The sequence below is a fragment of the Ctenopharyngodon idella genome, chromosome 7 (assembly GCF_019924925.1).
Source record: "Ctenopharyngodon idella isolate HZGC_01 chromosome 7, HZGC01, whole genome shotgun sequence".
NCBI classification, from domain to species: Eukaryota; Metazoa; Chordata; class Actinopteri; order Cypriniformes; family Xenocyprididae; genus Ctenopharyngodon; species Ctenopharyngodon idella.
The window spans coordinates 38823639-38851516 of record NC_067226.1 but is presented as its reverse complement, the minus strand read 5'-3'; the positions used below and the strand labels follow the sequence as shown (position 1 = coordinate 38851516).

General features: G+C 39.5%; 1 protein-coding gene across 2 annotated transcripts in view; it reads left to right on the top strand.

The window, feature by feature from the left end:
- dok7a (docking protein 7a) overlaps positions 1 to 27878 on the top strand; it is a 47737-nt gene that overhangs the window by 12980 nt on the left and 6879 nt on the right. The window contains exons 5-10 of one of the 2 annotated variants that reach the window (XM_051900290.1): positions 5259 to 5378; positions 12473 to 12565; positions 13853 to 14637; positions 16221 to 16269; positions 19316 to 19414; positions 23483 to 23571. In XM_051900290.1, the coding sequence (XP_051756250.1) occupies positions 5259 to 5378; positions 12473 to 12565; positions 13853 to 14637; positions 16221 to 16269; positions 19316 to 19414; positions 23483 to 23571 (1235 nt within the window). Of the gene's footprint in view, positions 1 to 5258; positions 5379 to 12472; positions 12566 to 13852; positions 14638 to 16220; positions 16270 to 17616; positions 18082 to 19315; positions 19415 to 23482; positions 23572 to 27878 lie in introns of both variants that reach the window. The other variant, XM_051900289.1, reaches the window with a different exon arrangement.

The following is a 27878-nucleotide window of genomic DNA, read 5'->3' as shown; positions in this document are numbered from 1 at the left end:
GTGTCGGATTAGCCTAGCATGATCTCACCTATGGCTGAGAGAATCGACTGAATACCAGCAGGAGACAAACGTGCCTCCATCGTAGTTGAGCCCCACCCATAGACAAGTGGTTCTCTGTAGTGGAGAAAGCACAGACTTCTTGGAGTTCAGTTTTAACCCCAGGCATCTCATGTGGATGGGGACATCTCAATGTCGAAACACTATTTCCTCAGACTGACCTAGAATTAGCCAGTCATCAATATAATTTACATTTACATTTAATTGAGTACAGAGATGCCCTGGAGTCACAACAGAGCCAGACCTGCATCCATGCACTTTGTGTTGGTGTGAGGTGACAAGGCTAGGCTGAAAGGAAGAACCCGATACTGGTAAGTTTCGCCCCCGAAAGCAAACCTGAGGAACATCCTGTGTTGAGGAAGGATGGATATATGGAAGTACTCATTTTTAGATCTGTTATGACCAGGCTCTGAACCGGTTCAAGGAACATAAAAAAAAAAAAACTATAAACTAGCAAAATTTTAACAGGAACTTCACAATTTTACACTTACAAATAAGTCTGATTGCGTAAATGGTATGCGTATCTGGCATGCTGTCCGAGGAGAGGGTTAAATGTTAAATTGTTAAATGAAGTTTAATTGTTCTGAGCAGAAATACTTATTTGAAATTATCATTAACTGGTTAATAACATTTTTTTATCATTCTGTTTAAGATTTTAATTTAGCAGTCAACAAATCATGAATTCAAATAGTACGGCCTCTGCAAATGTGATGTTGATGCATCCAATGTGAGTGAAATGCCCACACTCAGTTGTAAAGTCATCCTATGTAAGTTGCAAGGCAATTTGCTGGCATTAGCTGTTAGATCTAAAGAGTTTATCAGAGGATATGTCACCATGGCAAGCTATATTCAGCGCGGTGTGTTTTGAAACAGCGAAAATTGCAGGTTAGTGTACAACCGCTACAATTCAGGCTGTATTGGCTATGTCTAGACAGCAAAGACACTCTTCTCTGCTCCTCAAATACATAAAACATTAGCCTTTATACACATTGTCTTTTGAATAAAGAAAACACTTTACTTATTCACAAGCTCTTAGTATAAAGTTTAATTCAAGCCGTGGTATAAGTAGGGGTGGTCTGATCCGCCTTTTTTGCCTCCGATACCAATACCTGGGATTGCAGTATTGGCCGATACCGATTCTGATCCGATACTAAAATAATAAACAGTGCTGAATTACCTAATAAACTGTATACCTCACTGTGTGGAAGAGACTGGGATCATTCTTTTGTGAAAGGCATCAGGCTTGACTTAAAAAAAATTTTCCTAACTTTGTAAAACAATACACAGAAACAAATGTAGAGAATTATTTATTAAATAATTGTGCACCAGTGCAACAACTGCAAATAAACCAGTAGCTTCAGTAGCTTGGTTAACATTCAAAATAAACAGGAGTCAGGCTGACTCCTTCATTCATGAAGCATGATTTTGTCATGTATGACTCATACATTCATGAAAAACATATATATATATATATATATATATATACTACAAAATTAAAAGACATTTCTTTTCAATTTTAAGCGCAACTTTTTAATGAAGCAGCAACATATGATAGATAGGACAGAACAAGAATGGCTATTAATAATCTTTCATTGTGCAAAAGTATTATAATATGAAAGGCTCAATACAGAGCATCACTGAGCAACACGGACTCACAGTGCGCAGAGGCAGCGCTTCGCATTGAAAAGTTCAAAGCACAAAGGGGCGAGATGTTGATGCGTAGTGTAATATTTCTATGCAATAGTTTATTGATCCTTTTCTTTTAATTTCAGTTACTGTGTGCGTGAAGAGCAATTATAGTGCTCTCTACTCCAGTGTTGTGATCTAACAGACACCCGGGAGAAAGTAACATGAGAAACAGCAATAAACTCCAGCCAAATAAAGTCCTTTTATGCAAAACCATAGACCTTTATCAACAGATCAAGTATAATAATAGAAACATTGAATCATCTTGGAGAGAGTGTTATCGTGTTGACTGTCGTAACCGAACACAACGCACTGTTTGAATGCTGAATGGAGAATGACTGACAGCCGCTGCAGAGGGAAGCATTCACGTGAACTTGAATTTAAAAACTTAAATATTGATCTGTACCTCACATCAAACTATGAAATGGCTTCAGAAAACCTGGAATATAGTGCAGAAAAACTTTATCGTGCTTTATAATGTTTTTGTGCCTTTTGTGTGGTATAACAATAACAAAATAGTATATGCACAAAGTATCGGATTTAGATCGGGTCTCGTCTGGCCGATTATAACAAACCAGTCCTTGGATCTAATTTGAATTTTTCAGTTCCTGAAAAGTCTATTTTTTTTCCATGTTGGCCAAGAGGGCCGTTCCTGAAAACTCTGCCTGTCCTGTATCAGATAAGGAGGCCGCTGTCTGTGACTTTTAGACTGTCTGTGTGTCCAGTATTGGCCAGGAAGGCCATTTGTTAAAACCACTGCCTGCACTACCCAGTCCTTCAACCCTGTCTTCACTTCTTCTCATCAGCTCTTCTTCTTCTTCTACGCTGCGTGCTCTGTGTTTTGTGAATTCACGTCGAGCTGATTGTTCACCAGTTCAGCTCCGGAGTGTCGACCTATTTGCTCTGCCTAGAACCTCCATGCCTATTACTCCACCTCGGCCCATTGACCTGTCGGTTCCACCGTGGCTCCTCGCCCCCTTGGCTCCATCGGAGGGACCGTCACCCTATGGCTCCACTGGGCTTCCTTGTATCCTCCTTGATCAGTCGTCACTCTGACTGCACCATGGACTTACAGAGCTTCATCTGTGACTCGTCCCTCCACCCCTTTTGGCTTTGCTGGGCTCCGCCTTCCCTCTGGCTTCACCTTAGTCCATCGTCCACCCTGGCTTCACCTCAGCCACTTGGCTCCGTGGCTCCACCTTGGTCTCTAGGACCTTCTGTATAGCCCAGTTTCTTTGCCCCGTCTGGGTTTCCACTACAATCGGCTTCATCTCCTGTGTTTCAGTTTGTTTCCATTGTGTTTCATTGATTTGATTATGATTTGCACCTGATGTTAATTTTGTTGTTTAGTTTGCCTTTGTATTTATAGCCTTGGGTTAAAGGGTTAGTTCACCCAGAAATGAAAATTCTGTCATTAATTATTCACCCTCATGTTGTTCCAAACCCATAAGACTTTCATTCATCTTTGGAATACAAATGAAGATCTTTTTGATGAAATCTAAGAGCTTTCTGTCCCTCCATAGACAGCTGTCAATTGAACTGTCCCTCCATAGACAATTGAAACTTTGACACATCAAAAATTTTTGATACACCGGTGCTCTGATTGAGATTTAAATCAACATACACTGCATGTTTTATACTATGATTATGGCTGATACGATTATGAGCTTAATAAAATCAATTTTATTAGAATTGTTGTATTTACATGAGGTAAATTTAATCACAATATTGCCTAAATCTCATTATAGTTTATGATCATTAGATCATTATACAGTGGGTACTGAAAGTATTCAGACCCCCTTAAATTTTTCACTCTTTGTTATATTGCAGCCATTTGCTAAAATCATTTAAATTCTTTTTTTTTTCCTCATTAATGTACACACAGCACCCCATATTGACAGAAAAACACAGAATTGTTAACATTTTTGCAGATTTATTAAAAAAGGAAAAACTGAAATATCACATGGTCCTAAGTATTCAGACCCTTTGCTCAGTATTTAGTAGAAGCACCCTTTTGATCTAATACAGCCATGAGTCTTTTTGTGAAAGATGCAACAAGTTTTTCACACCTGGATTTGGGGATCCTCTGCCATTCCTCCTTGCAGATCCACTCCAGTTCTGTCAGGTTGGATGGTAAACGTTAAACGTTGGTGGACAGCCATTTTTAGGTCTCTCCAGAGATGCTCAATTGGGTTTAAGTCAGGGCTCTGGCTGGGCCATTCAAGAACAGTCACGGAGTTGTTGTGAAGCCACTCCTTCTTTATTTTAGCTGTGTGCTTAGGGTCATTGTCTTGTTGGAAGGTAAACCTTTGGCCCAGTCTGAGGTCCTGAGCACTCTGGAGAAGGTTTTCGTCCAGGATATCCCTGTACTTGGCCGCATTCATCTTTCCCTCGATTGCAACCAGTCGTCCTGTCCCTGCAGCTGAAAAACACCCCCACAGCATGATGCTGCCACCACCATGCTTCACTGTTGGGACTGTATTGGACAGGTGATGAGCAGTGCCTGGTTTTCTCCACACATACCGCTTAGAATTAAGGCCAAAAAGTTCTATCTTGGTCTCATCAGACCAGAGAATCTTATTTCTCACCATCTTGGAGTCCTCCATGTGGGCTTTCATGTGTCTTGCACTGAGGAGAGGCTTCCGTCGGGCCACACTGCCATAAAGCCCCGACTGGTGGAGGGCTGCAGTGATGGTTGACTTTCTACAACTTTCTCCCATCTCCCGACTGCATCTCTGGAGCTCAGCCACAGTGATCTTTGGGTTCTTGTTTACCTCTCTCACCAAGGCTCTTGTCCCCCGATAGCTCAGTTTGGCCGGACGGCCAGCTCTAGGAAGGGTTCTGGTCGTTCCAAACGTCTTCCATTTAAGGATTATGGAGGCCACTGTGCTCTTAGGAACCTTAAGTGCAGCAGAAATTTTTTTGTAACCTTGGCCAGATCTGTGCCTTGCCACAATTCTGTCTCTGAGCTCTTCAGGCAGTTCCTTTGACCTCATGATTCTCATTTGCTCTGACATGCACTGTGAGCTGTAAGGTCTTATATAGACAGGTGTGTGGCTTTCCTAATCAAGTCCAATCAGTATAATCAAACACAGCTGGACTCAAATGAAGGTGTAGAACCATCTCAAGGATGATCAGAAGAAATGGACAGCACCTGAGTTAAATATATGAGTGCCACAGCAAAGGGTCTGAATACTTAGGACCATGTGATATTTCAGTTTTTCTTTTTTAATAAATCTGCAAAAAATGTCAACAATTCTGTGTTTTTCTGTCAATATGGGGTGCTGTGTGTACATTAATGAGGAAAAAAAATGAACTTAAATGATTTTAGCAAATGGCTGCAATATAACAAAGAGTGAAAAATGTAAGGGGGTCTGAATACTTTCCGTACCCACTGTATATTATAGAATTATGATGGTACATGTAAACATAGTCAATGATCCAATATCATTCTCATTTTATGTTCCACAGACTAAATGATGACATTATTCTCTACCTTTAACATCTGTGTGTAGGGGCCGGCGTGTTCCTCCTGTCATGTGCTGAGGGCGAGCAGATCAGTTTTCTGTTTGACTGTATTGTTCGTGGCATTTCCCCGTCCAGAGGCCCTTTTGGACTGAAGCCACCGCTACCAGGTCAGTGCTGTATCACTGTAACACGTACAGTATGTATCGTTATATCAGCTTAAAGCCTCATCTGGAACCAAATTCTTAAAGCTTTCAAGCTATATGCATCAAAATCTGGTTAGTCTGTCTGTTTTGAGTTTTTGTGCTGTATCTGTCTATCGGTTTGTCTCTCTCTTATGGTCTCAGAAACTACATAAGGAATTTATAACCATCAGACATCAAGGCTTTTGTAAACATTCAGGGAAATCTTTTTTAAGACACCATTCAGTGTTTGTCTTGCAAACTTAGTTTTTATGATAATATCAAATCAGTTAAAACTATGGTATGATCCCCTTGTAAAAAAGAATTACACTTAATTGTTTTGCATTTGTAGTGTACTTTAAATCTTAAAAGTATATTTATAAAAGGATTTACTTGAAGAGAATAATATGATTGAAATAAAAGGCCACTTAAGTGTACTTAAAGACAGTACACTTTCATGACCGTTTCTTAACACACTTAAGTGTACTTCTAAAAGAAAAAAAGTTTTAGTATAGAAAGATACAGAAATTACATTAAAATATATTTTAGTTTACCTTAAATGCTTGTCAGTACATCCAACAGTACACATTTCAATGACAATGTGTATAGGACCTAAGTCCTATTTAAGTGGGTCAATAAACCACTCTAAAGTTCAGCTAATTGTATTTAATATGAATTTAAACTATAATACATTTTAACTTAATTGCAATTAACATTCAGTTAAGCATCGGAAAACATTACATTCAGTTCACACTTAAGTATACCCTTTTAAAGTATATTGTTTCTGTAATAAGTACTCTTTTTAAAGTATGCTAAAGTGTATTTATCTTTTACGTGTATTTAAGTGTATTTATCTTTTTTCTTTCTTTTTTTTTTTTTTTTTTTTAAATAAAAAGACACTTTTTAATTTTTATGTACACTTAAAAATACTGTTTCCAAAAGGGGGTTTTCACAGTAATTCCATAGAAGAAGCATTTTTGGTTCCCCAAAGATCCTTTTAGTGTTCAGTTCTTAAAATAACCATTTTTTTCTTAGTGTGAAGAACATTTTTATAATCTAAAGAACCTTTTTCCATTATAAAGACCCTTAAAGGATTAGTCCACTTTTAAATAAACTTTTCCTGATAATGTACTAACCCCCATGTCATCCAAGATGTTCACGTCGTTCTTTCTTCAGTCGAAAAGAAATGAAGGTTTTTGACGAAAACATTCCAGGATTATTCTCCTTATAGTAGACTTCAATGGCCTCCAAACGGCCAAAACCGCATTTCCGTATTCTCCAAAAAGTTTACGCTGTATGTCCTACGCCTACCCTATTCAACTTACGGAAAAAATGTAACTGGCGCTGCGTTCGTTCCGTAAGTAGAATAGGGAAGGGGCATAGACATTATAATGTCTATGGGGAAGGTGTAGGACATGCAGCGTAAACTTTTTGGAGAATACGGAAATGCGGTTTTGGCGGAAACACTTAGAAGGCGAACATTTGTTTATATAAAGCATATACATTTACATTTTTTTTTCGAAAATGACCGATCGTTTCGCTAGATAAGACCCTTATTCTTCGTCTGGTATCGTTTAAAGCCCTTTGAAGCTGCACTGAAACTGTAATTTTGACCTTCAACCGTCTGGAGGCCATTGAAGTCCACTATAAGGAAAATAATCCTGGAATATTTTCGTCAAAAACCTTCATTTCTTTTCGAAGAAAGAAAGACATGAACATCTTGGATGACATGGGGGTGAGTAAATTATCAGGAAAAGTTTATTTGAAAGTGGACTAATCCTTTAAGTGGTTCCATGGATGTTAAAGGTTCTTCATGGAACCATCAATGTCAATAAAGAACCTCTATTTTTAAGAGTGTAGTATATAGAGATCTATTTATGCTGCTTAAAAAATAACAAGTGTGATATTATAAAGACAAGACATTGTTTACAAAATTAAATAACAGGCTTTTGTTTTGTCATTGTACTAAAGCCAAAAGAAGTCACTAAAGTCTTATCTGGAAATGATTTTTCTCCATATAGTGAACTTCAGTAGGGTTCACCGGGTGGAAGGTCCAAATGTCAGTTTCAGTGCAGCTTCAAAGGGCTCTACACGATCCCAGAGGAGGAATAATGGTCTTGTCTTGATCGATTGTTCATGTATCTACTTTTTAACCAGAAATGTTTGTCTTGCACTGCTTTGCGATCCGCCAAGCATTACATCACACGTGACGTAGGAGGAAGTACCGTGGTAGGGCAAAAAACTCCATCTCATTTTCTCCTCCAACTTCAAAATTGTCCGACATCATTGTTTTACCTTTTTCTTTGTAAAGGGCATTTGACTTAGTCTTTGCACGTTCACTTTGTAGACACTGGATCTGTACTTTTACCTACGTCACACGTGACCTTTCTAACGTGATTACGTCATGCGTGGCGGATAGCAGAGCAGTGCAAGACGCGCATTTGTGGTTAAAAAGTGTGTATGTGTATATATATATATATATATATATATATATATATATTTTTTTTTTTTTTTTGAGAAAATGACCAATCGTTTCTCTTGACAAGACCCTTATTCCTCTTCTGGGATCGTGTAGAGTGCTTTGAAGCTGCACTGAAACTGCAATTTGGACCTTCCACCTGTTGTACCCCACTGAAGTCCACTATATGGAGGAAACTCCTGGAATGTTTTCCTGAAAAACCTGAATTTTTTTTCAACTGAAGAAAGAAAGACATGAAAATCTTCAATGACATGGGGGTGAGTAAATTATCAGGAAATTTTAATTCAGAAGTGAACTAGTCCTTTAATAGAATAATGTTCGATGTTTAAAGCGGACAATTTAATTTCAATTTAATTTAATAATTCGTTATTCTCCCTATCTCTCTCTCTCTGAAACTTAAATCCCTAGTTTTAAAAAAGCCCCTGGTATAATTCATGCAAGATCAGCCCTATGGCTTTTTACTGGGACATTTAAGACACTAATAAGAGTTTACATATCGGCCCAGCCAATCAGAGTGTTTCACACCTCGTCCTGACCAATCAGAACTTGAGCTTCTCTCCTATTCTGAGATGACGGGAGATCAAGGGGTCAAAGTCACAGTTTATATACGTGTGCATTCCTGATCACTCCAAGAATGCTGTAACCTCATCCTCTCTCGCGCAGTACTGTACTGTAAGCAAAGCTGTTCCTGTACCATAGCAGGTGTGGCCATTGCCCTGAGACTCAGCTGAAGACAAATACACAGACAACCAGTGTTAGGCCATTGCTTTCATATAAATTCAGTCAGAAAACTTGCATGAGTTTGAAACAACTCCAGACACATCCGTGTTTATTGATGATCAACAAATATCTGACAAAGTCAGTGCTTCTCTGGCTATTTGCCATCTCATCCACATGTCTGCTCTATTAATAGCACTTTAAGTGTTAAACAAATACTGGGACGATCTGCTGTAACCCCCTTACATGTGGTCAACGTGTCCCTACAGTTTGCTTGTACACACAATGTGTATCAGTCAGTCAGGCCATAAATATTTCACTTAGCAAGACAAAAATGAATGCAACAACATCAGTAAGTGTTTTAAAAAGCACTGACCCTCGTATCACGATCAGTTTTAAATAGTGATGCTGTGATTTTCTCTAGTCGTCAATCTCAAAACTTCTTCTTAAGCCATACTCGAAACAGGATTGGATTAATATGGGACGAAGGGTGATGTAATAATTACCAGAGCTTCTCCAGAATGTTAAATCACTTCTTAATCTGCAGTTTTAGTCAATTGCCAGAACTTTTTACAAAAAGCTATTAATATTTGGCTCATTGCACCCTCTTGTAGCCTCAGGAGACAAGCCAAATGCTTTTTTCCCCCTAACTGAAATTATGCCTTTTAAATTTGAATATAATTTGAATATTCATAACATTTAACTATAAAATTCGAATTTAGTTTTTCAGCAATTTTGACAGCCCCAAGGCTTGTCATAGTGAATCAGGGTAAGACAAAATCGCAAATTTGGAAGAAGGATTGATGCTGTATTGACTCATTATTTAAATGTTGTTAATTTTAAACAAAAAAGGTTACATAGTGTACCTTTAAAATGAATAAATAAAATTTAGTTATTATCATTGTTTGCTGCATAAGACATTTGGTAGCCATCTATGGATGTATGGAAATGGATTGCTTTATCGATTGGTTAGGAAAACGAAAAAAGTACACAAGCATGACATTTTGAGATTGGAGCAGAGGGAATTTTGGAACAGTTTATTCTAAGAAAAACAAAAGAGAGAGACAAATAAAGTTGCAAACATTGAATGGACTGCACATCTTTTTAGTCCAAGAGTACAATATAGGATTGCAGGTTCACAATCTGAAATCCCAATCAATTTCTCCTTACAATCTCAGATATGTGATATGAGATATCTCATAATTAATATTTTCAGCAAAATTAATTGACAGCTCAGCTTTTTTTGCTGCATTTCAGTCATCTTGTAAAATCTGAATTTCTAACTTCCTTCATGGAAAAGAGCAGTGGAATAGCACTTAAAGTCAGACAGCATTCCCATTTTGTTTGTTTACATGTCATATTCTGAGTGTCCGACAAAAAGCTCGATTTGTCAAGTCAAGTCACCTTTATTTATATAGTGCTTTTTACAATGCAGATTGTGTCAAAGCAGCTTTACAGTGATAACTGGTATATAATTTTGGCTGCACAGCAGCTCTTAAAGAAAATGGTGTCATCGTCCAGCTCAGTTCAGTTCGCATACAATGGTGTCAATGCAGGCAGATCAAAACATTGTTGAATATCAAATGTCAAGTGTCCCCAACTAAGCAAGCCAAAGGCGACGACGACAAGGAACCCAAACTCTAACAGGTGACATCAGGTGGCAAACAGGTGTTAAAATGGAGATAAAAGCTTGGGAGAAACCAGGCTCAGTCAGGGTGGCAGTTCTCCTCTGGCCAACAGTGCATGATTATGATTCAGGCAGCTTTCATAAGTCCGATTGGGATCGCAACAGTCAAAGTATTTATTCCAGTTCCATCTAGTCGAAGATCGTATTCATCACGCTGGTATGGGGCGGTTTGTTGAGGATCTGTGCCACTGGCTGTCGTGTCGATGAGGCCTTCACAGGGATGATCTAGTTGATACAATCTCTGCTGACACTTCAGAGCCGCATTTTTGTCGTGTCTAGGCACAGGTCCTTGATCTCACCTGGATACGGCCTGAATCCGACTACGGTAAACCTCAGGATAAACAGAGAGACTAATATTAGTGTAGATGCCATTCTTCTTCTGATGTAACGAGTACATCGGGTGTTATAGGAAGTGTTCCTGGTTCCGGCTGACCTAATTTATGGAGCCTAGCAATCCTTTAACAGATTTGAAAACATAAATTGATAATGTGTTAAGTGTATGCCAGGTTAAAGAGATGCGTTTTTAGTCTAGAATTAAACTGACAGAGTGTGTCTGCTTCCCAAACAATGCTAGGAAGATTGTTCCAGAGTTTAGGTGCCAAATAGGAGAAGGATCTACCGCCTGCAGTTGATTTTGATATTCTAGGTATTATCAACTGGCCTGAATTCTGAGATCGCAATAGACGTCAAGGACTATAATGCGTTAAGAGCTCGCTCAGGTACTAGGGGAGCTAACCCATTTAGTGCTTTGTAAGTAATTAGCAAGATTTTAAAATCTATACGATGTTTAACAGGAAGCCAATGCAGTGTTGACAGAACTGGGCTAATATGGTCATACTTCCTGGTTCTAGTAAGAACTGTAGCTGCTGCGTTTTGGACCAGCTGTAGTTTATTTATTAAGCGAGCAGGACAACCACCCAGGAGAGCGTTACAGTAATCTAGCCTTGAGGTCATAAAAGCATGAACTAACTGTTCTGCATTTGTCACTGAGAGCATATGTCGTAGTTTAGATATATTTTTAAGATGGAAGAATGCGGTTTTACAGATGCTAGAAATGTGGCTTTCAAATGAAAGATTGGTATCAAAAAGCACACCCAGGTTCCTAACTGACGACGAAGACTTAACAGAGCAGCCATCAAGTGTTAGACAGTATTCTAGGTTATTATGTGCATAAGTTTTTGGTCCAATAATTAGAATCTCTGTTTTTTTCTGAATTTAGTAGTAGGAAATTACTGGTCATCCAATTTTTTATATCAGCTATGCATTCCATTAATTTTGTGAATTGGTAAGTTTTGTCAGGGCGCAAGAAAATATAGAGCTGAGTATCATCAGCGTAACAGTGAAAACTAATGCCATGCTTCCTAATGATATCTCCCAAGGGTAGCATGTACAGAGGGAAAAGCAACGGTCCTAGTACTGAGCTTTGCGGTACACCATATTGAACTTGTGATCGATATGACACTACAAACTGATAACTGTCAGATAAGTGTGATTTGAACCATGTCAATGCGATTCCACTAATGCCATCATAATTTTCAAGCCTATTCAAAAGAATGTTGTGATCGATAATGTTGAATGCAGCACTAAGATCCAGTAACAATAATAGAGAGATACAGCCCCGATCTGATGATAAGAGCAAATCATTTGTAACTCTAATGAGAGCAGTCTCAGTACTATGGTACGGTCTAAATCCTGATTGGAAACCCTCACAGATAACATTTTTTTCTAAAAAGGAACATAATTGTGATGAAACTGCCTTTTCTAGTATTTTTGACAGAAAAGGTAGATTCGAGATTGGCCTGTAATTGATATTCTCTAGGATCAAGTTGTGGTTTTTTAATAAGAGGTTTAATAATAGCCAGCTTAAATGTTTTCGGTGCGTATCCTAGTGATAAAGATGAATTAACGATATTAAGAAGAGGATCTATGACCTCTGGAAGCATCTCTTTCAATAGCTTAGTCAGTATAGGGTCTAACATACATGTTGTTGATTTTTATGATTTAACAAGTTTAGACAATTCTTCCTCTCCTCAGGGACACTACAATGCACTGTGTGACGTGATACTGTAGTAGACAGTTGCATGGTTATAATTTTCTCTCCAATATCACCAATCTTGCAAGTAAAGAAGTTTATTTGTGTATTTGTGTTTGCTGTCTGTCTCTCACAGTTCTTTTTAATTTGCTCTGTCTCTGTCTTAGAGCCCAGTGTCAATGCAGCTTTAGTGCAGGACAGACTAAACCATGAAGCGGAGGAATTGGAACGGAGGCTCAGTCTGCTGTCTCATAGCACAGGTACCTGTGTCTCACAAGACCCCCAAAACCACATCCAAAATGTTACTCTGGTGACCCTCAATCTGGAGGATTTATGTAAAGCTTCACTTATCTGTAGAAGTTATCATGTGTTTGAATGATGGCATCAGATCTTTCCTTTTTGAAAAAGATGTGCACTTTAGCACACTTATGTTATTATGGAAATAATATACTTTCAAAGAACATATTTAAGAATGAACTGAATGCAATGTTTTCAGACATTTAACTGCATGAAAATGTATTATAGTTTAAATTTATATTAAATGCAATTAGTTGATTTTTAGAGTGATTAAGTAGGACTTTTTATAATTACTTACATAATTAATAATTACAATAATTACTTTACATAATTACTTGTATTGTCTTTGAAATATGGTTAAGTATACAGCCGAAGCATTTATGATAAACTAAAAAAAAAAAAAAAACTTTTGGCCTGGTTTCACAGACAGGGCTTAGATTAAGCCAGAATTAGGCCTTAGTTCAATTAGGATATTTAAGCAACTTTTTAAAATGTACCTTAGAAAAAACATTACTGGTGTGCATCTTGAGATAAAAAATGGCAGTGACATATTTTAAGATATGTCATTGCAAGTTGCTTTCAGTTAAGACAGCTTAAACATGCATTTTAGTCTGGGACTAGGCTTAAGCCTCGTCTGTGAAACTGGACAATAATGTAATTTCTATTAAAACTTGTATGTCATGTATTAAATATATTTGTTATAATGAAGTTGCATTTTAGTACATTTATATATTGTAATATCAAATAACACACTACAGTTAACATTATAATTAAGTACTTCACGGCCCGGTTTCACAGACAGGGTTTAGATTAAGCCAAGATTTAAGTCGCTTTTGTAAACCTGCCTTAGAAAAAAATTACTGGTGTGCGTCTTGAGATAAAACAATAGTAGTGACATATTTTAAGATATGTCAGTGCAAGTTGCTTTCAGTTAAGACAGCTCAAACATGCATTTTAGTCTGGGACTAGGCTTAAACCTTTTCTGTGAAACCGGGGGTACATGTGCTTTATAGTCAACACATCAAAATAAGTGTCTTAAATAAATAAGAATACTTAAGTGGCATTTTATTTAATTAATAGTATATTATCTGCATGTACATGTTTAAAAAAAACATTTAAGGTTCAAAGTAGCCGACAAGTGCACATTCATAGCAAATAAGTTAACTTCTTTTAGTATCTGTGAGGAGGGAAGCAAATATTTGTGCAGTCAGGTTGAATAATACTGCTTTCTTTCTCTTTTGTCCTGAAAGCTTCCAGCTCCCATTTCGGCTCTTCGATGACAGCAGACGACCGCAGCATATCTGGTTCATCTGACACCTCAGACACAGATTGCAGCATTAGCAGTCGCTCTGCACCATGGACCGATCTGGTTCTGCCCAGCACTGCAGAAACTCCTCACCCGCAAGCATCTCAGGTCGAAGAGAAACTCTCCGCTGAACTCAAGGTCCCAAATGATCCCGTTTGCTCACGGAAGCTAAAAGAAACCGGCCGACAGAACTCATCCGACAGTGGCATTGCGACGGGAAGCCACTCGTCTTACACAGGAAGCTTCTCTTCCTACAGCGGCAGTCTGGATGCTGCTGGTCCGGGGGAGGAATACGGCATGCCGTTCAACCTGGCACCACCTGCTATCCCAGAAAAACACCTGTGCACATGCAATCATGAGTACCAAATTCCCTCTTCCCTACGATACCTTTACGACTCTCCCCGGAGTCTGCTTGAGATCACCAGTGCTCCCGAGGACAACAGAGACAGTAGCAGATCTCAAAATGATACTGGACTTATAGAGCCATTCGTCCGGAAACAGTCTGAAGAATATTCAGAATCCCCCAGCCAATCAGATTCTGGCTCAGCTCTGATTTATTCTCTGGAGCTTGGTAAAATGGAGTCAAAGACAAGGAAGGGCTTAATAAAAGGGGAGGAGTCTCAGGGATTATTTTGTAATAAAAGCTGCAGTGATTGTGCAAACTGTTCACTTCCTACAGTCGGCTCTAAATCGGTCGTCACTACCTGCCCCATCTGCAGAGGACTCAAGGTACACACACTACTCAGGGTTATTATAGTTTAAAGCTAAAACTACAGCCATAAAAAAAAAAAAAACATTTTCGTTACTTGAAATAAAATAAATGTTAACTGAAATAAAATGAAATAAATAAAAAAAAAAATAATTTTATTTCAGCTAGTTGCTTCATTGTAAGCTAGTAGCTAGTTGCTCATTTTAATTTAGCTTATCTCGATATACTAAAATAACAAAAACTAAAACTGAAATAAAAATAATAAAAACAATAACATAGACATTAAAAAACAATAAGAAAAATGACAAAAACACCCTAATGCAAAATAAAAAAAAGTATATATAATAAAAAAATGTTTAATTTTTCTACAATAATGAACAGATTAAGACTGCATGATAAAATCCATATCACGTTATGGCTTAATGTATTAGTCATATCATGAAGGCTGCATTTTAATTAACTAAATATATGTGTTGCATGTTTCAGAGTGAAGTGTGGCACTCTGTTTTTATTTACACCAGTGGTTCTCAATTCCGGTGCTATAGTAATAATAATAAGTAAAGGATAATCCACAGCTAGCTGTGCTTTAAACGATTTTAATGCACGACATGGAGGCAATTCAAAACGTTTAATGCACAGCTAGCCATGGATTATCCTGCTTATAACACAATCATTTGCCTGCATTGAGAAAGTTGTTTTTGGTGTTTGCAGAGCAATATTTGACCGGAAAGGGTAAAAATATTTTTGGTCAGTTACGAAACTGTTAGATCTAGCATTCTGCCTGCTTTGAATCAGACACAGGCATAAAGTATTGCGTAAGGTTATATTTATTTGCATGAATGAATTATAGCATTTATTTGAATTAACTGTAGAGAGAGAGAGAGATGAGAGATGTGTGTGTGAATTACCTACATCTGTTCAGCATCCCTCTCTATTAACAATGAAGCTGTTTAATTGAAGAGTTTAATTACTTCAAAACCAGTGATGTTTTTCCCTTGTTTCTGTGTGTACAGCGCAATCTCTGAGTGACGTGTGTGTGTGTGCTTCCATGAAAACAGCACAAGTGACATAAGTGTGTTTGTGCTACAATGAAAACAACGCATTAGAACGGTGATTAAACTGACTTGGAATTACCTGTGCATTAAACAGTTTTATTGCACAACTTTCAGCCAATCATAATAGAATATTTAGACAGACCATGGTATAATATAAAAAATAATCACAAAATCTTTGGCCAAACTGTGCAGTCCTACAAACAAGCACAGCAAACCTGGAGCTTTTTTTTTATTTATTTTTTTTATTATTATTTTATTTTTTTAAATCAAAATCACAAAAAAGTCTTTTTTTCTCCCCAAAGTGTAAACATAAAAAAAAAAAAAATACATGGGCACATGTCACAATTACCTTATTATTATTATTATTATTATTCTATATTATTATTTTATTCTGTGGTGGGAACAAGCTTCCATACTATAGTGTTGGGAAGCAACACCCTCTGGTGTACTGCAATAAGAACAGACTCTTGCATCCAGTTCAGTTCTTTGTGGCATTGATTATGGTGTTATGTAACTGTTAATTGATTTATTCTGTGTTTGTTAAACAGGGCACATTCCTGCCTCATCCTGGAGGGACTTTACTGCCCACTGTGCCAAGTAAGATTCCTGCAGCCAGTATATCTCTTTACAACCTCTCCCTCATTCTGCATGTCCCATAATGAAATGCTTAAAAGGTTATTTAATGAGTCTCCATGAGAAAAATATGTGCACTTTAACATGCTTTTAAAAAGAGTACTTATTACGGAAAGTAAGTATATAAGTGTGAACAGAATATAAGTCTTTAGGACATTAAATTGCATGTTAATTTATTAATATTAATATTAATATTAAATGCAATTAGCTAAACTTGCTAAAGTGCTTTTTGACCCACTTAAGTAGGACTTAAGTACATCTTTATATGTAATTTCACTTCTATTTTCTTTGAATTATAAAGTGTACTGACAAGCATTTATGTTATACTAAAATATACGGTCACCTGTGATTTTGCCAAGTAAGACATGTTCCTGGATCAACATATTTTGTTGATCCTGGAACAACATTCTTGTCTGAAAATGTAGTCACAACCCCATTCCTACCCCTAAACCTATCCCTACCCATAATTTATCCCTAAAATCAGAGAGAAATGAATTTAAATGTAATGTATTTAAATATATTTGCAGTTGTACACTTGTAATGATAAAGTTGCAATTTAGTACATTTAAAATATATTCCCCCGGTTTCACAGACAAGGCCTAGTCCTAGACTAAAATGCATGTTGAGCTGTTTTAACTGAAAGTAACTTGCACTGACATATCTTAAAATATGTCAGAGCCATTGATTTGTCTCAACATGCACACCAGTAATGTTTTTTTCTAAGGCACACTAAGGCAAAACCTAATTGCCCTAATTGAACTAGACTTAATCCTGGCTTAATCTAAGCCCTGTCTGTGAAACCGGTCTATTAACTTTAAATGTAATATCCAACAACACACTACTGTTAAAATTATAATCAAATATGACATTACATGTATTTTAGTATGTTAGTCAACACATCGAAATAAGTGTACTTTAAAGCATGACAAAATATTATTAAAGCAATGATTTAAAAATGTATGTAAAGGTAAACTTTTTATTTGACATTTACAACAGCACTTTTTTTAAAATGTGTTAAGAAACAGTCATGAAAGCATACTCTCTTTAAGTACACTTAAGTGGCCTTTTATTTCCTTAATATTATATTATCTGCAAATATAGTATTTTAAGAATATACTTGTAAGATTTGAAGTGCACATTTAATACAATTAAGTGCACTTCTTTTTCACAAGGGTCTGGATACCTCCCGTATTTATTAAGGCAGTTCTCTATTAAGGCAATATACAGCGAATTTTAACATGGTAATATAAAGTGAGATTTATATGTGAGGAAAGTACAGACACACTTTCAAAGCAGCAGGTGTTACTTCAGCAGGTGAATATTCATCCCCTCCCACTGGACCAGCCACCAGTCAGGAGCCAGTGGAGATCAGCGAGTCATCTTTGACCAATCAGGATCCATGGAAACCATTATCTGAACATTCACAGACCAATGAGGAGGAGCAATCTGAGGGCTACATTTCCTGTCTGTCTGATCTCCTGGCACATTACAATCCTGCTGGGAAATCAATCAGTAGTAGCGTTTATGAGGCAATGTCATCGTCCAGACGCCCCGTTCGCAACATACACAACATCCTCTACGAGAACTGCCTCCAGTGCAGGAAAGGAGAGGGAAACTGCCGGCTGCTTAGACTCACTCCTCCATCCAGACTCGTAAATTTTGTCCAGGATCAGAGCAGAGACCTGCGTAGTAACAACTTGAACATCCCAGAGTCCGTCTGCTCTTCCATTGAGCATCCCAGTAGGCCAGTCTCTTTGCAACGAAAACCTGAAGAAGGTAAGAGAATGTTGACCCTAAACCTCTCACACTGGACATTGTCTCATCTCTAACCTAACTCTTTTTTGACGACTCAATCTTCTTCTCCTCCTCACTCCAGAAGCCTCTGTCTAATCTTATTAATAATTAGCTTTCCTCTTCTGCAAACCCATCTATATTGTTGTTTTCCATTCCTCTTCTTTGAGGGTTTGGATGGGTGAAAAATCTTAAGGACTTGAAAGCGAGTTCGATACAAGGTTGCATGTGTCATGAGTTATATCTGACTTCTGAGCCATTATGGGATTTAAAACAATACACAGGATTTATCCGATGTGACGTTTTTTATTATACAAAATAAAACAGAGAACAAAAACAAGTGGGGGAATACAGTTTAGTTGTATAATGTGTGATTTTTTATTTTTTATTTTTTTTTTTTAATTGGAGATTTTTGAAGTGATGATAGTAAACAAGTTGGCTTTAACTTTAAGGTCTCTTGCTTTGTACATTTAGTATCCAAAATACTAATCTCTTGTATAGATGGTTGAGGGAAAGTCCAACTCATATTGTAGTGTATTTTGTAAGATTTCACCAAGAGCAACACATTGAAAGGAATAGTATTTATTAGATAAATATAATCCTGCTTTGATGTACCTAATGTAACTTATAGTCTGTCAGTGTCTAAAAGACCTTCACTGTACACGAGTCTCTCAGAGCTGATATGTGTGATCAAGATGGTAATAAAGTATTGAACCAACCAATCAATCATGTGCCAATGTGTATTTGGTATGCATTGATATGTAAAGTTTGGGAAATACTAATCATTATATTTATATTAAGGCCAGTATCATGGCCAAAATCATAAATCAATACTGTTTGTCTGTTTTTTAAATTATATTCACACTAAGGCCTGGAACATATTTTATGCAAATGTGTGAATGCAAGCACTTCTTGCTATGCACAATTCATAAATGAACACAAGCACACAATTTCACTAGAAGCACTGGACATGTTCCTCTAGCCTTTTGAAAAAGAAGTGTGCTTAATTGTATTTCATGTGCACTTGTAGTGTACTTAATCATGAAAGTATATTTTTTAAAAACTGCACTTGCAGGTAATATAATATTAAAGAAATAAAAAGCCACTGAAGTGTACTTAAAGAGAGAACACTTTCATGACTGTTAAAGTCTATGTCTAAACACACTTAAAGAAATAATTCACCCAAAAATGAAAATTCTGTCATCATTTACTCATGCAGGAGCTGCATATAGCGATGGACCTTGCAACAGCCAGCTGGGGCTTTGGATGAACTGGGAAAAGGGCAAAATCTCCCCTGTGCAGAGAATCTCTTTCCTCGGTATGGAGTTGGACTGTCAACATGACAGCGCATCTCATGAGCAAGCACGCCCAGTCAGTGCTGAACTGCTTGAATTCATGCAGGGGCAGGGCAGCGGTTCCACTGAAATTATTTCAGAGGCTACTGGGGCATATGGCATCCGCAGCCATGGTCTTAAGAAGCAACCCGAGCAGCATGAGTCTGCTTCAGCACTGGCTACATGGCCGAGACCCGAGATGGGCATGGCACCATGGCACACACCAGTTGGCAATCACACTGGTCTGTTGCCAAACTTGCAGCTGGTTGTCACGCCTTTCTATGGGCCGGAATTCCCCTAGAACAAGTTTCCAGGTATGCTGTTTTCTCAACAGATGCCTCCAGCATGGGCTGGGGTGCTGTATGCAACAGGCACACAACCTCTGGCTCCTGGACAGGGCCTCAACTGCAGTGGCACATAAATTGCCTCAAGTTGCTAGCAGTACTGCTGGCCCTGTGCTGGTTTCGACCATTGCTGCAGGACAAGCATGTGCTGGTCCGGACAGACAATACATTGACCGTTGCATACATCAACACTCAGGGTGATCAACGCTCCCGTCGTATGTCGCAACTCACCCGCCATCTCCTCCTCTGGATTTAGAAGCGACTCAGGTTGCTTCGTGCCATTCACATTCCGGGCAAGCTCAATCGTGCAGCCGACGTGCTCTCACGACAGCTCATGCTCCCGGGAGAGTGGAGACTCCACCCCCAGGTGGTCCAGCTGATCTGGAGACTCTTTGGAGATGTTCGCCTCTCCTGAGACATCCCACTGCCAGTTGTTTTATTCCCTGACCGAGGGAACCCTTGGCACAGATGCACTGGCACACAGCTGACCCTGGGGCCTCTGCAAATATGAGTTTCCCCCAGTGAGCCTGCATGCACAGACACTGTGCAAGGTCAGGGAGGACAAGGAGCAGGTCTTGATGGTTGCACCCTGCTGGCCCTCCCAGACCTGGTTCTCAGACCTTCAGCAGGCTGATTCCCCTGAGGAAGGACCTGCTTTCTCAGGGACGGGTTACCATATGGCACCCATGTCCAGAACTCTGGAACCTCCACATGTGGTCTCTGGACAGGACATGGAGGACTTAAGTGGTCTACCACCAGCGTTTTTTTTTTTTTTTTTTTATATATATATATAAATAATTATAACTATGCTAAGTACATGAAGCCCTGAAGTTGCACACCCCGGTACAGTAGGTGGCGGTATGCACCTGAACAAGTTGGTTGCGACCCGCCAATAAAATCAGAGAGAGAGAGAGAGAGAGAGACCTGGAGACGGAAGGTTGAATCAGTATTGCCAACTTAGCGACTTTTCAGACCCCTTTTGCGACTTTTTTCCAAGAAAGCGCATTGTGACGAATATATATGTTAACCTGATCTAGCTTCCGAGACTCCCCGGTACTGCCGCACGAGCGCGCGGTCTTACTTTCCTGCAGCAGGCGTACCTGCGTCTGCTCTGTTCAGTGAGTGGCTGAGAAGAGCAGCGCATTCAGTTGAGTATGTCAGAGAACAAATAAAATAGATACTACTGCTTCTAACCTGAGTGATCATTTTACGTGTACATATAGCCAAAATCACAGCAAATGTCTTTATATTATGTGTATGGTGATTTTGTCAGACAACGTCTCGATTATAAATCAGGATTTTAGCGCTGGTTTAACATGTCAGGGCTCGACACTAACGCTTGTCAATTAGTCCAGGATAAGTGTATTTTTTTGAAGGGGCAAGTGAAAGAGAATTTTACTTGCCCGGCCGGGACCTGATTAAAACAATACCAAAAAAAAAAAAAAAAAACGCGAGAATGTCTGATTTTATTACATTTAGTTTAAGTGGCGATTCATAGTGGATAATAATAGGCTGTATTATAACATTGACTGTTTTTGTTCTATTTTAGCAGCAAAAATAGTTTCAAACAAAGATCAGAGCAGAACCATAGCGCAACACTCAGCCTTGTTTTCATTACTGAATGATTCAGCGTTTTGAATGAATCGGTTGAGTCAAATATTAAATGACCCATTCATAAACAACTGCCTCATTCTTGAATGAATCAGCCATTGGAATGAATTGTTTAAATGAATGACTCACTTATTAAGATGGTTACTTGACGCCACCTACTGGTGGTTTAGTTTAATTTTTAAAAGTATCATTTTCCCCCCAACATTTCTTAGAATCCCATAACATTATTTAATGCAGTTGTAATTTTTTTATTGTAAATTTGTAAATTATTTAATTTGATTGGTAACAGCCCTTAGTGTCTTATTGTAATTAAATTTATTGATTGAATTTAAGAATTTAAAATGAAAGATGAATCATACATTTTACATGAATCGTACAAGAATCGTACAAGTGAATGAAAAGGCTAAATGTCGAGCCCTGTATGTAGTCTTAATGGGCCACGTTTCAGTCACCATTTCATATTGTCTGACAACAAAAACAAAAATATAGATGAAACAATTTTATTGGGAATTTGGCTGTATTAAAATATATTATGTGAGCAAAAAGGGTAGCAGCAGAGAAGCAAACAAATAGAAAGGGCTGACACTTGGCAGAATGCGAATGCAACAATAACATGATGAATATTCTAATTGCCGTATGACGTCATCTATCGACATTTATCAACATTATATACACACACACATATATACATATATATATATATATATATATGTGTATATATGTGTGTGTGTGTGTGTGTGTGTATATATATATATATAGATATATAGATATATGGCATTAAAAATTTAAAAATTGGCATTAAAAAGCATTAAATTAGACCTGTAGAAACCCTGGTCTTTCTCCACCCTGAAAGTGTATCTTGCCACTATCGCTGCACATCACGATGCAGTAGACGGTAAGTCCATAGGAAAGCACAACATTTTTTTTTTTATTATTAGCCCTACAGAGAGCACCCTTTGAGCCACTGCAGTCAGCCAAGCTTAAGAACCTGTCTCTTAAGACAGCGCTCCTGACTGCGTTCATGTCCATCAAGAGGGTAGGGGACCTGCAGCCATTTTCGGTCAGCGAAACGTGCCTGGAATTGGGGCCGGCCAACTCTCACGTACTTCTGAGACCTCGGCCTAGATATGTGCCCAAAGATGTGGTCTCTGTAACGTCCCTTTCCATTTGGAACAGGCACGCTTCCCCAGTGTTATCCAATTAGTTTTGCCTGCATAGGGTGCAAGAAAGCAACAGCAACAATCGACATCCCCCTGGTAAAGCCCTGTCCTTTTCTGCCCCACAAGGTGTGGGGGGACTAAGCAGCGCTGGGTAGGAGCAGTGATTATGGCATTTTTCTTAGGGATCCCAATTCATCAGTCTATTCTGACATAACTTCGAACGTGACTGACTGATAGGGAACGTCTAGGTTACTATTGTAACTCCCTCCTGAAGGAGGGAACGGAGATATTACATCCCGTCACCACAATCCCTGTGCCACCATTGAACAGCCGGGACACTGTCTTGGCTCCTCAGCATAAAACTTAATGTGTGAGTGTTGCATGCTGCCTTGTATACCCGTATGTACGGGTAGTGGCTTGCAATGCAAATCACTAAGGTACATTGACTTGTTTTGTACTACTTTGTCTTTTCTCATATAACGTCTCAGTTCCCTCCTTCAGGGAACAGGGGTTACAGTAGTAACCTAGACGTTTATCCCACACAAACTGCTGTTGTGATCACTGTGTCAAGAGTTTTGAAAGAGAAATGTTTCTTAGCGATTAAAAAAACAACAACAACTAAAAAACGATAAAACTTTGATGTTATTGTGTTTCTGTGGTGGCAAGAAACTAAGTATATGTAAACGGACCTGCACGCTTCTGTTTTTTTTTTTTGCGCACATTCTGACCAAAACTTACAGTGTATAATTTTTAATGCAAATCAGCCATGAAAACATAATGTCTAGAAAAAAATACAGTTTTTTTTATTTTTTTTAAACCTGGTTGAGGAAGAAGAATATGCTTTATAATTGGACAAAAGATACCCTTGCCATATATTGGCAAGTGTGTTTTGTTTTAACCTTGTGCAGTGATTTTTTTTTTTTTTTTTTTTATGCAGATAACATAGAGAGAATCTGGGCAGACAAAGGAAGATCAGATCCTGCCTATGAAATTATGGATGGCCGAACAACAGAGAGGAGACCAGAGGTAACGATATTCCTTTTGATTTGCATTCGAAAGAACTGTGCAAAAAATACAAATGCAACCCAACACAGTGCAATTAACACACCGGTGCTCGATTAACCCATTGATGCACTGCATCGACTACTGGTGACAGATTTTTAAAAGAGGCGCCTTCAGTTGCGTTTTTTCCTGGTAACTGTGAAAGAGACTCAAAATACCCAATTTTGGTCATATAGATAACTTATACATCATTCAAAACTGTTAAGTGTCTACTTTTATTGTTGTACACTCACAATAAAAACAAAATGTTGTGATTTTCGCAAAAAAAAAAAAGAAAACAAACATGATGCGCGATCTCTCAGTGCAGTTCATTCTGATAATTCAGAAAACTCTAACTTAGTGAATACTTGTCACACAAACACGAGACATATGTCTAAAGAAACAAATTCTAAGGCGATCTATGCAATGCCCCCATCAAATCGAAAAAATGCATCAAGTTTAGTCAGATTCATGTACTTTATTATACATCATTCTGAGACACAGTGAGGAATAATGCTGGAAGAATTTACCTCAGAGGAAGAGCACGACTTTCAGTTTCATTTCGAGGAGCTTTTTGTGTCTCACCACCTTCTGCCTGAGTTAGTCGTTTGTTGTCTTGGTTACTTTTTTGTTTAGCTGTGCACTCATTATCTCCCTCGTTATCAGGTGAACTTAAGTTCAGTTCTGTTTGCGTGGCATTGTTCGGTCTCGTCTATGTTACGTGTGGTGTACCTGTTCCTGCCTTCGTTGTATCCTGTGAATTATCTAGTAAAGAGTCTATTTGAACTCTATTTGCCTTCATCATGTTATCTACACCGCCTGTTCTGTGACAGAAGACTGAACCAAAAAGAAAGTGATTATACGTGATTATACATTCTTTTGTTTCGTGTTGGTTTTTTATTTATTCCTTCCCATCACCATGGACTTTCCCGCAGTCTGTTTGCTTTGCCTTGAGCAGGGAGAAAGTTCCCTCGAGCAACATCTGGAGATGTTCCTGGATCTGGTACCTCTAACCACCTTCCCGGATGACTGCCTGTGCTTGTTTTTTGCTTGCTGGCCTCAACACCGCCACACGAGCACAGTTTTTCAGGGAGGGACCTCAAGGGAGCTTCACCAATTTTGTGGAGTGGGTGCTGATATCCTGTGGATCTGCATTCACTGTTGAGGACGTCACCCGCCCCACTCCAAACCCAGTGCCCAGCCAGACACCCACAGAAGGTGAGATGAGACAGCAGGAACACACCGCAGATGGAGAGAATGACTCAGCTGCAATGTTGGAGCCCGCACTAGGAGGAGCGATCGAGCTTGACATCACACCGGAGCCTGAGTGGAACATATCTGACGAGGGGTGCGAGCCGGCTGTCCCATCCTGCGCCGAGGGAGTATGTTTGGCAGTCAAGAGTTTGGTTAGGAGCCCCGCCCACCCGCTCGTCACTGAGAGTGAGTGTCTGGACTATAATCTAGATTTAACCCTTCATCTGCCTGACTATTCTATATTGGATTCACTGGTCCCACTCAGCCTCCCTCTTCCACCTCCTCTTCTAAATGTTCTTGCCAGCTCGTCATCTCAGCCTTCTTCCCAGATCTCAGCCACGTCTGCTGCCCTGCCCGAGTTGTCTCCCACCAGTCCCACTGTACCTCCGTTGCCTCCTCTCACTGACGTGGTTACATCGTGGGCCCACTGTGAGCCACCTCCACCAGGGCATGGGGATCCCATGGCTCCACGTCCAGCTTCTGATCGCGTCGTTCTACCTTGACCCATCACCCTGACTCCTCCACCTGCACTCCTCCCTCCCTCAACGTCTGCAGTAACCATCAAGCGTTCGGTCTCGCTGAGCTCCCTCAGACTGTCGACTTCACCCGAGTCGGACATCACGTCACATTTGCCATGGACCTGCTTGCTGTCAGATGTTCTCTGGCCCTCCACCCCTACTGCTACGGCTAGTTCTGCCCTCCCTCAGGCTCCGCCTCTGCCGCGGTCACTCCAGCTTCACCTCAGCCCTCCAGGGCCCTGCATCCATCTTGGGGGGTTGTCGCTGCGGCTCTGTCGCGGCCGTCTGGGACTTCTGCATCACTTCTCTCCATCAGTCCTCCACCTGTGCCGTGGGTTCCACCTCCTTCGTCTCCGTCCCCCTCGCTTGTCCACAAGGTGGCACTGAAGCCTTCACCACCATGGCTCCTCCCTCCAGCGCCGCCGCCATGGTCCACCATCCTGGCTGTGGCTGACCATCTGGCACTTCCTGCTCAAGGCTCCTCCCTGGCTCCCACCACTGTCATCACCACCCTGGACACCACCATCATCACCACCCTGGATTCTTCTGTTCCACCTCCTCCCGGTCAGCCATCCACTTACAAAGCCACCTCCTGTATCTTCTGCCCGTTTCGCCTTCTCATCTTCTATGCCTCCTTCTCTCTACGGCGCGAGAACACGCCTTCCAGGAGGGGGCATTCTGTCATGGTTCTGTTAGTTTGGACTTTGTGTGTCTCACCACCTTCTGCCTGAGTTAGTCATTTGTTGTCTTCGTTACTCTTTATGTTCAGCTGTGCACTCATCTCCTTCGTTATCACGTGTACTTAAGTTCAGTTCTGTTTGTGTTGCATTGTTCGGTCTCGTCTATGTTACATGTGGTGTACCTGTTCCTGCCTTCGTTGTATCCTGTGAATTATCTAGTAAAGAGTCTATTTGAACTTTATTCATCTTCATAGTGTTATCTACACCGCCTGTTTTGTGACAAAAATACGTCATGAAAATATAATTCGTTCCTCTCTTAGGGAACCATGGTTACAAGCGTAACCTGAGACATTCCCTTTAGAGGGAACTCAACGGCATGTCAGTTTGACGCAATGGGGACATTAATACCAACTATATCATGCTGACCAGTGCCTGCCTCTAGATTAAAAATAATCTAGAACCTAGGCACTGAAACTCAAAAGGTCAGCCAGCGAGCTCTCTCCCCTAAAAAACAACATGCTGTACCCCACACCCTCCTCAGAGGGGTAGGGAGGAGATATCAGTATCCTCTAAAAACAGAATTGTTGTACCCCAGGCCTGACTTGACAGCCAGGACCTCTTATCCGAAGCCCGTTTCGAGAGAATAACATTCCTCAGATCTGTTTTTTTCTAACGGGCTTCGGTTGCGAGTGCTGCTTCGAACCCCAAGATCTTTGTTGGGGTGCTCAACTAGCAACACTTGGTGTCTGATGATGCCTGACAGGTTGAGCCACAAGTGCCTCTCCGCCATGGCTGCCATAGAGTGGCCGATGGCACGGGCCGTCTCTTTGGTGGCACAGAGAGATAAATCAGTGGCTCTTCGGAGCTCTTTAATATCTTCAGAGCTCACAGCTTCACCCCTGTCTAAGTTCCCTAGCAGATCAGCCTGATAGGCCTGTAGTATAGCCATAGTGTGTAGACAGGTGCTGGCTTGACCTGTTGCCATATATGCTTTGCCAAACAATGAGGAAGTGGTGCGACATGGTTTGGAAGGCAATGTCGGGGCTTTAACCCCCAGGGGTCTGAGTGATCCTGTGGCCCTTGAGATGTTTTGACATGCCCTGACATTTGTGCTTATTTCAGCTACTTATAACATACTATTGGCTAACATGTAATTTTGCTGTATTCAGCACAAACTCTGCTATGATAATATGTGAGCAAAATAGATATTCATGTTTGCATTTTTTTGAAAATAAAGATTATGCGTGGTTAGTAAGTTTTGAGGAAAAAAAATGTCCTTGCAATAAGGCCATAAAACATATACTGAATAGTTGTTCACAAGACTTTTGAGTTATCAAGCTTGTAGGTAGGGCTGCACGATAATGGTTAAACTGATAATCACGATTATTTTGCTCAAAATTATAATCACGATTATTAATCACGATTATTCTATCAAAAAGGGTAATGTAGTTATGGCCATTTTGCACATTCTTTACCAAACTACACTTCACCCAAAAGGCCTGTAGGTGGCACACCGACTTCATTTAACCAACTATGATAATTTCGTTAGATGGTAAATCAATACAAAACACATGGTTTTGGTGAGCGCTTTGTAATCTGTATTCTCATTAGATTTTTAAAGCAACACAATTCATTTGCAAATGAGACAAACCACAGATTCAGATTGCCCTGCAAATTCGTAAAGCAAAGAAGCTCTTTGAGATAAAAAAAAAAAAAATCATATTCTGGGCTCATCTGCTTTCCTGTACACAGTATGCTTTATTAGTATGGTGTTCACTAAGTTTGGTTTGTTAATAAGACTGTCTTAATAAATTAAGCCATGTTAAGCGTTCACGTTAAG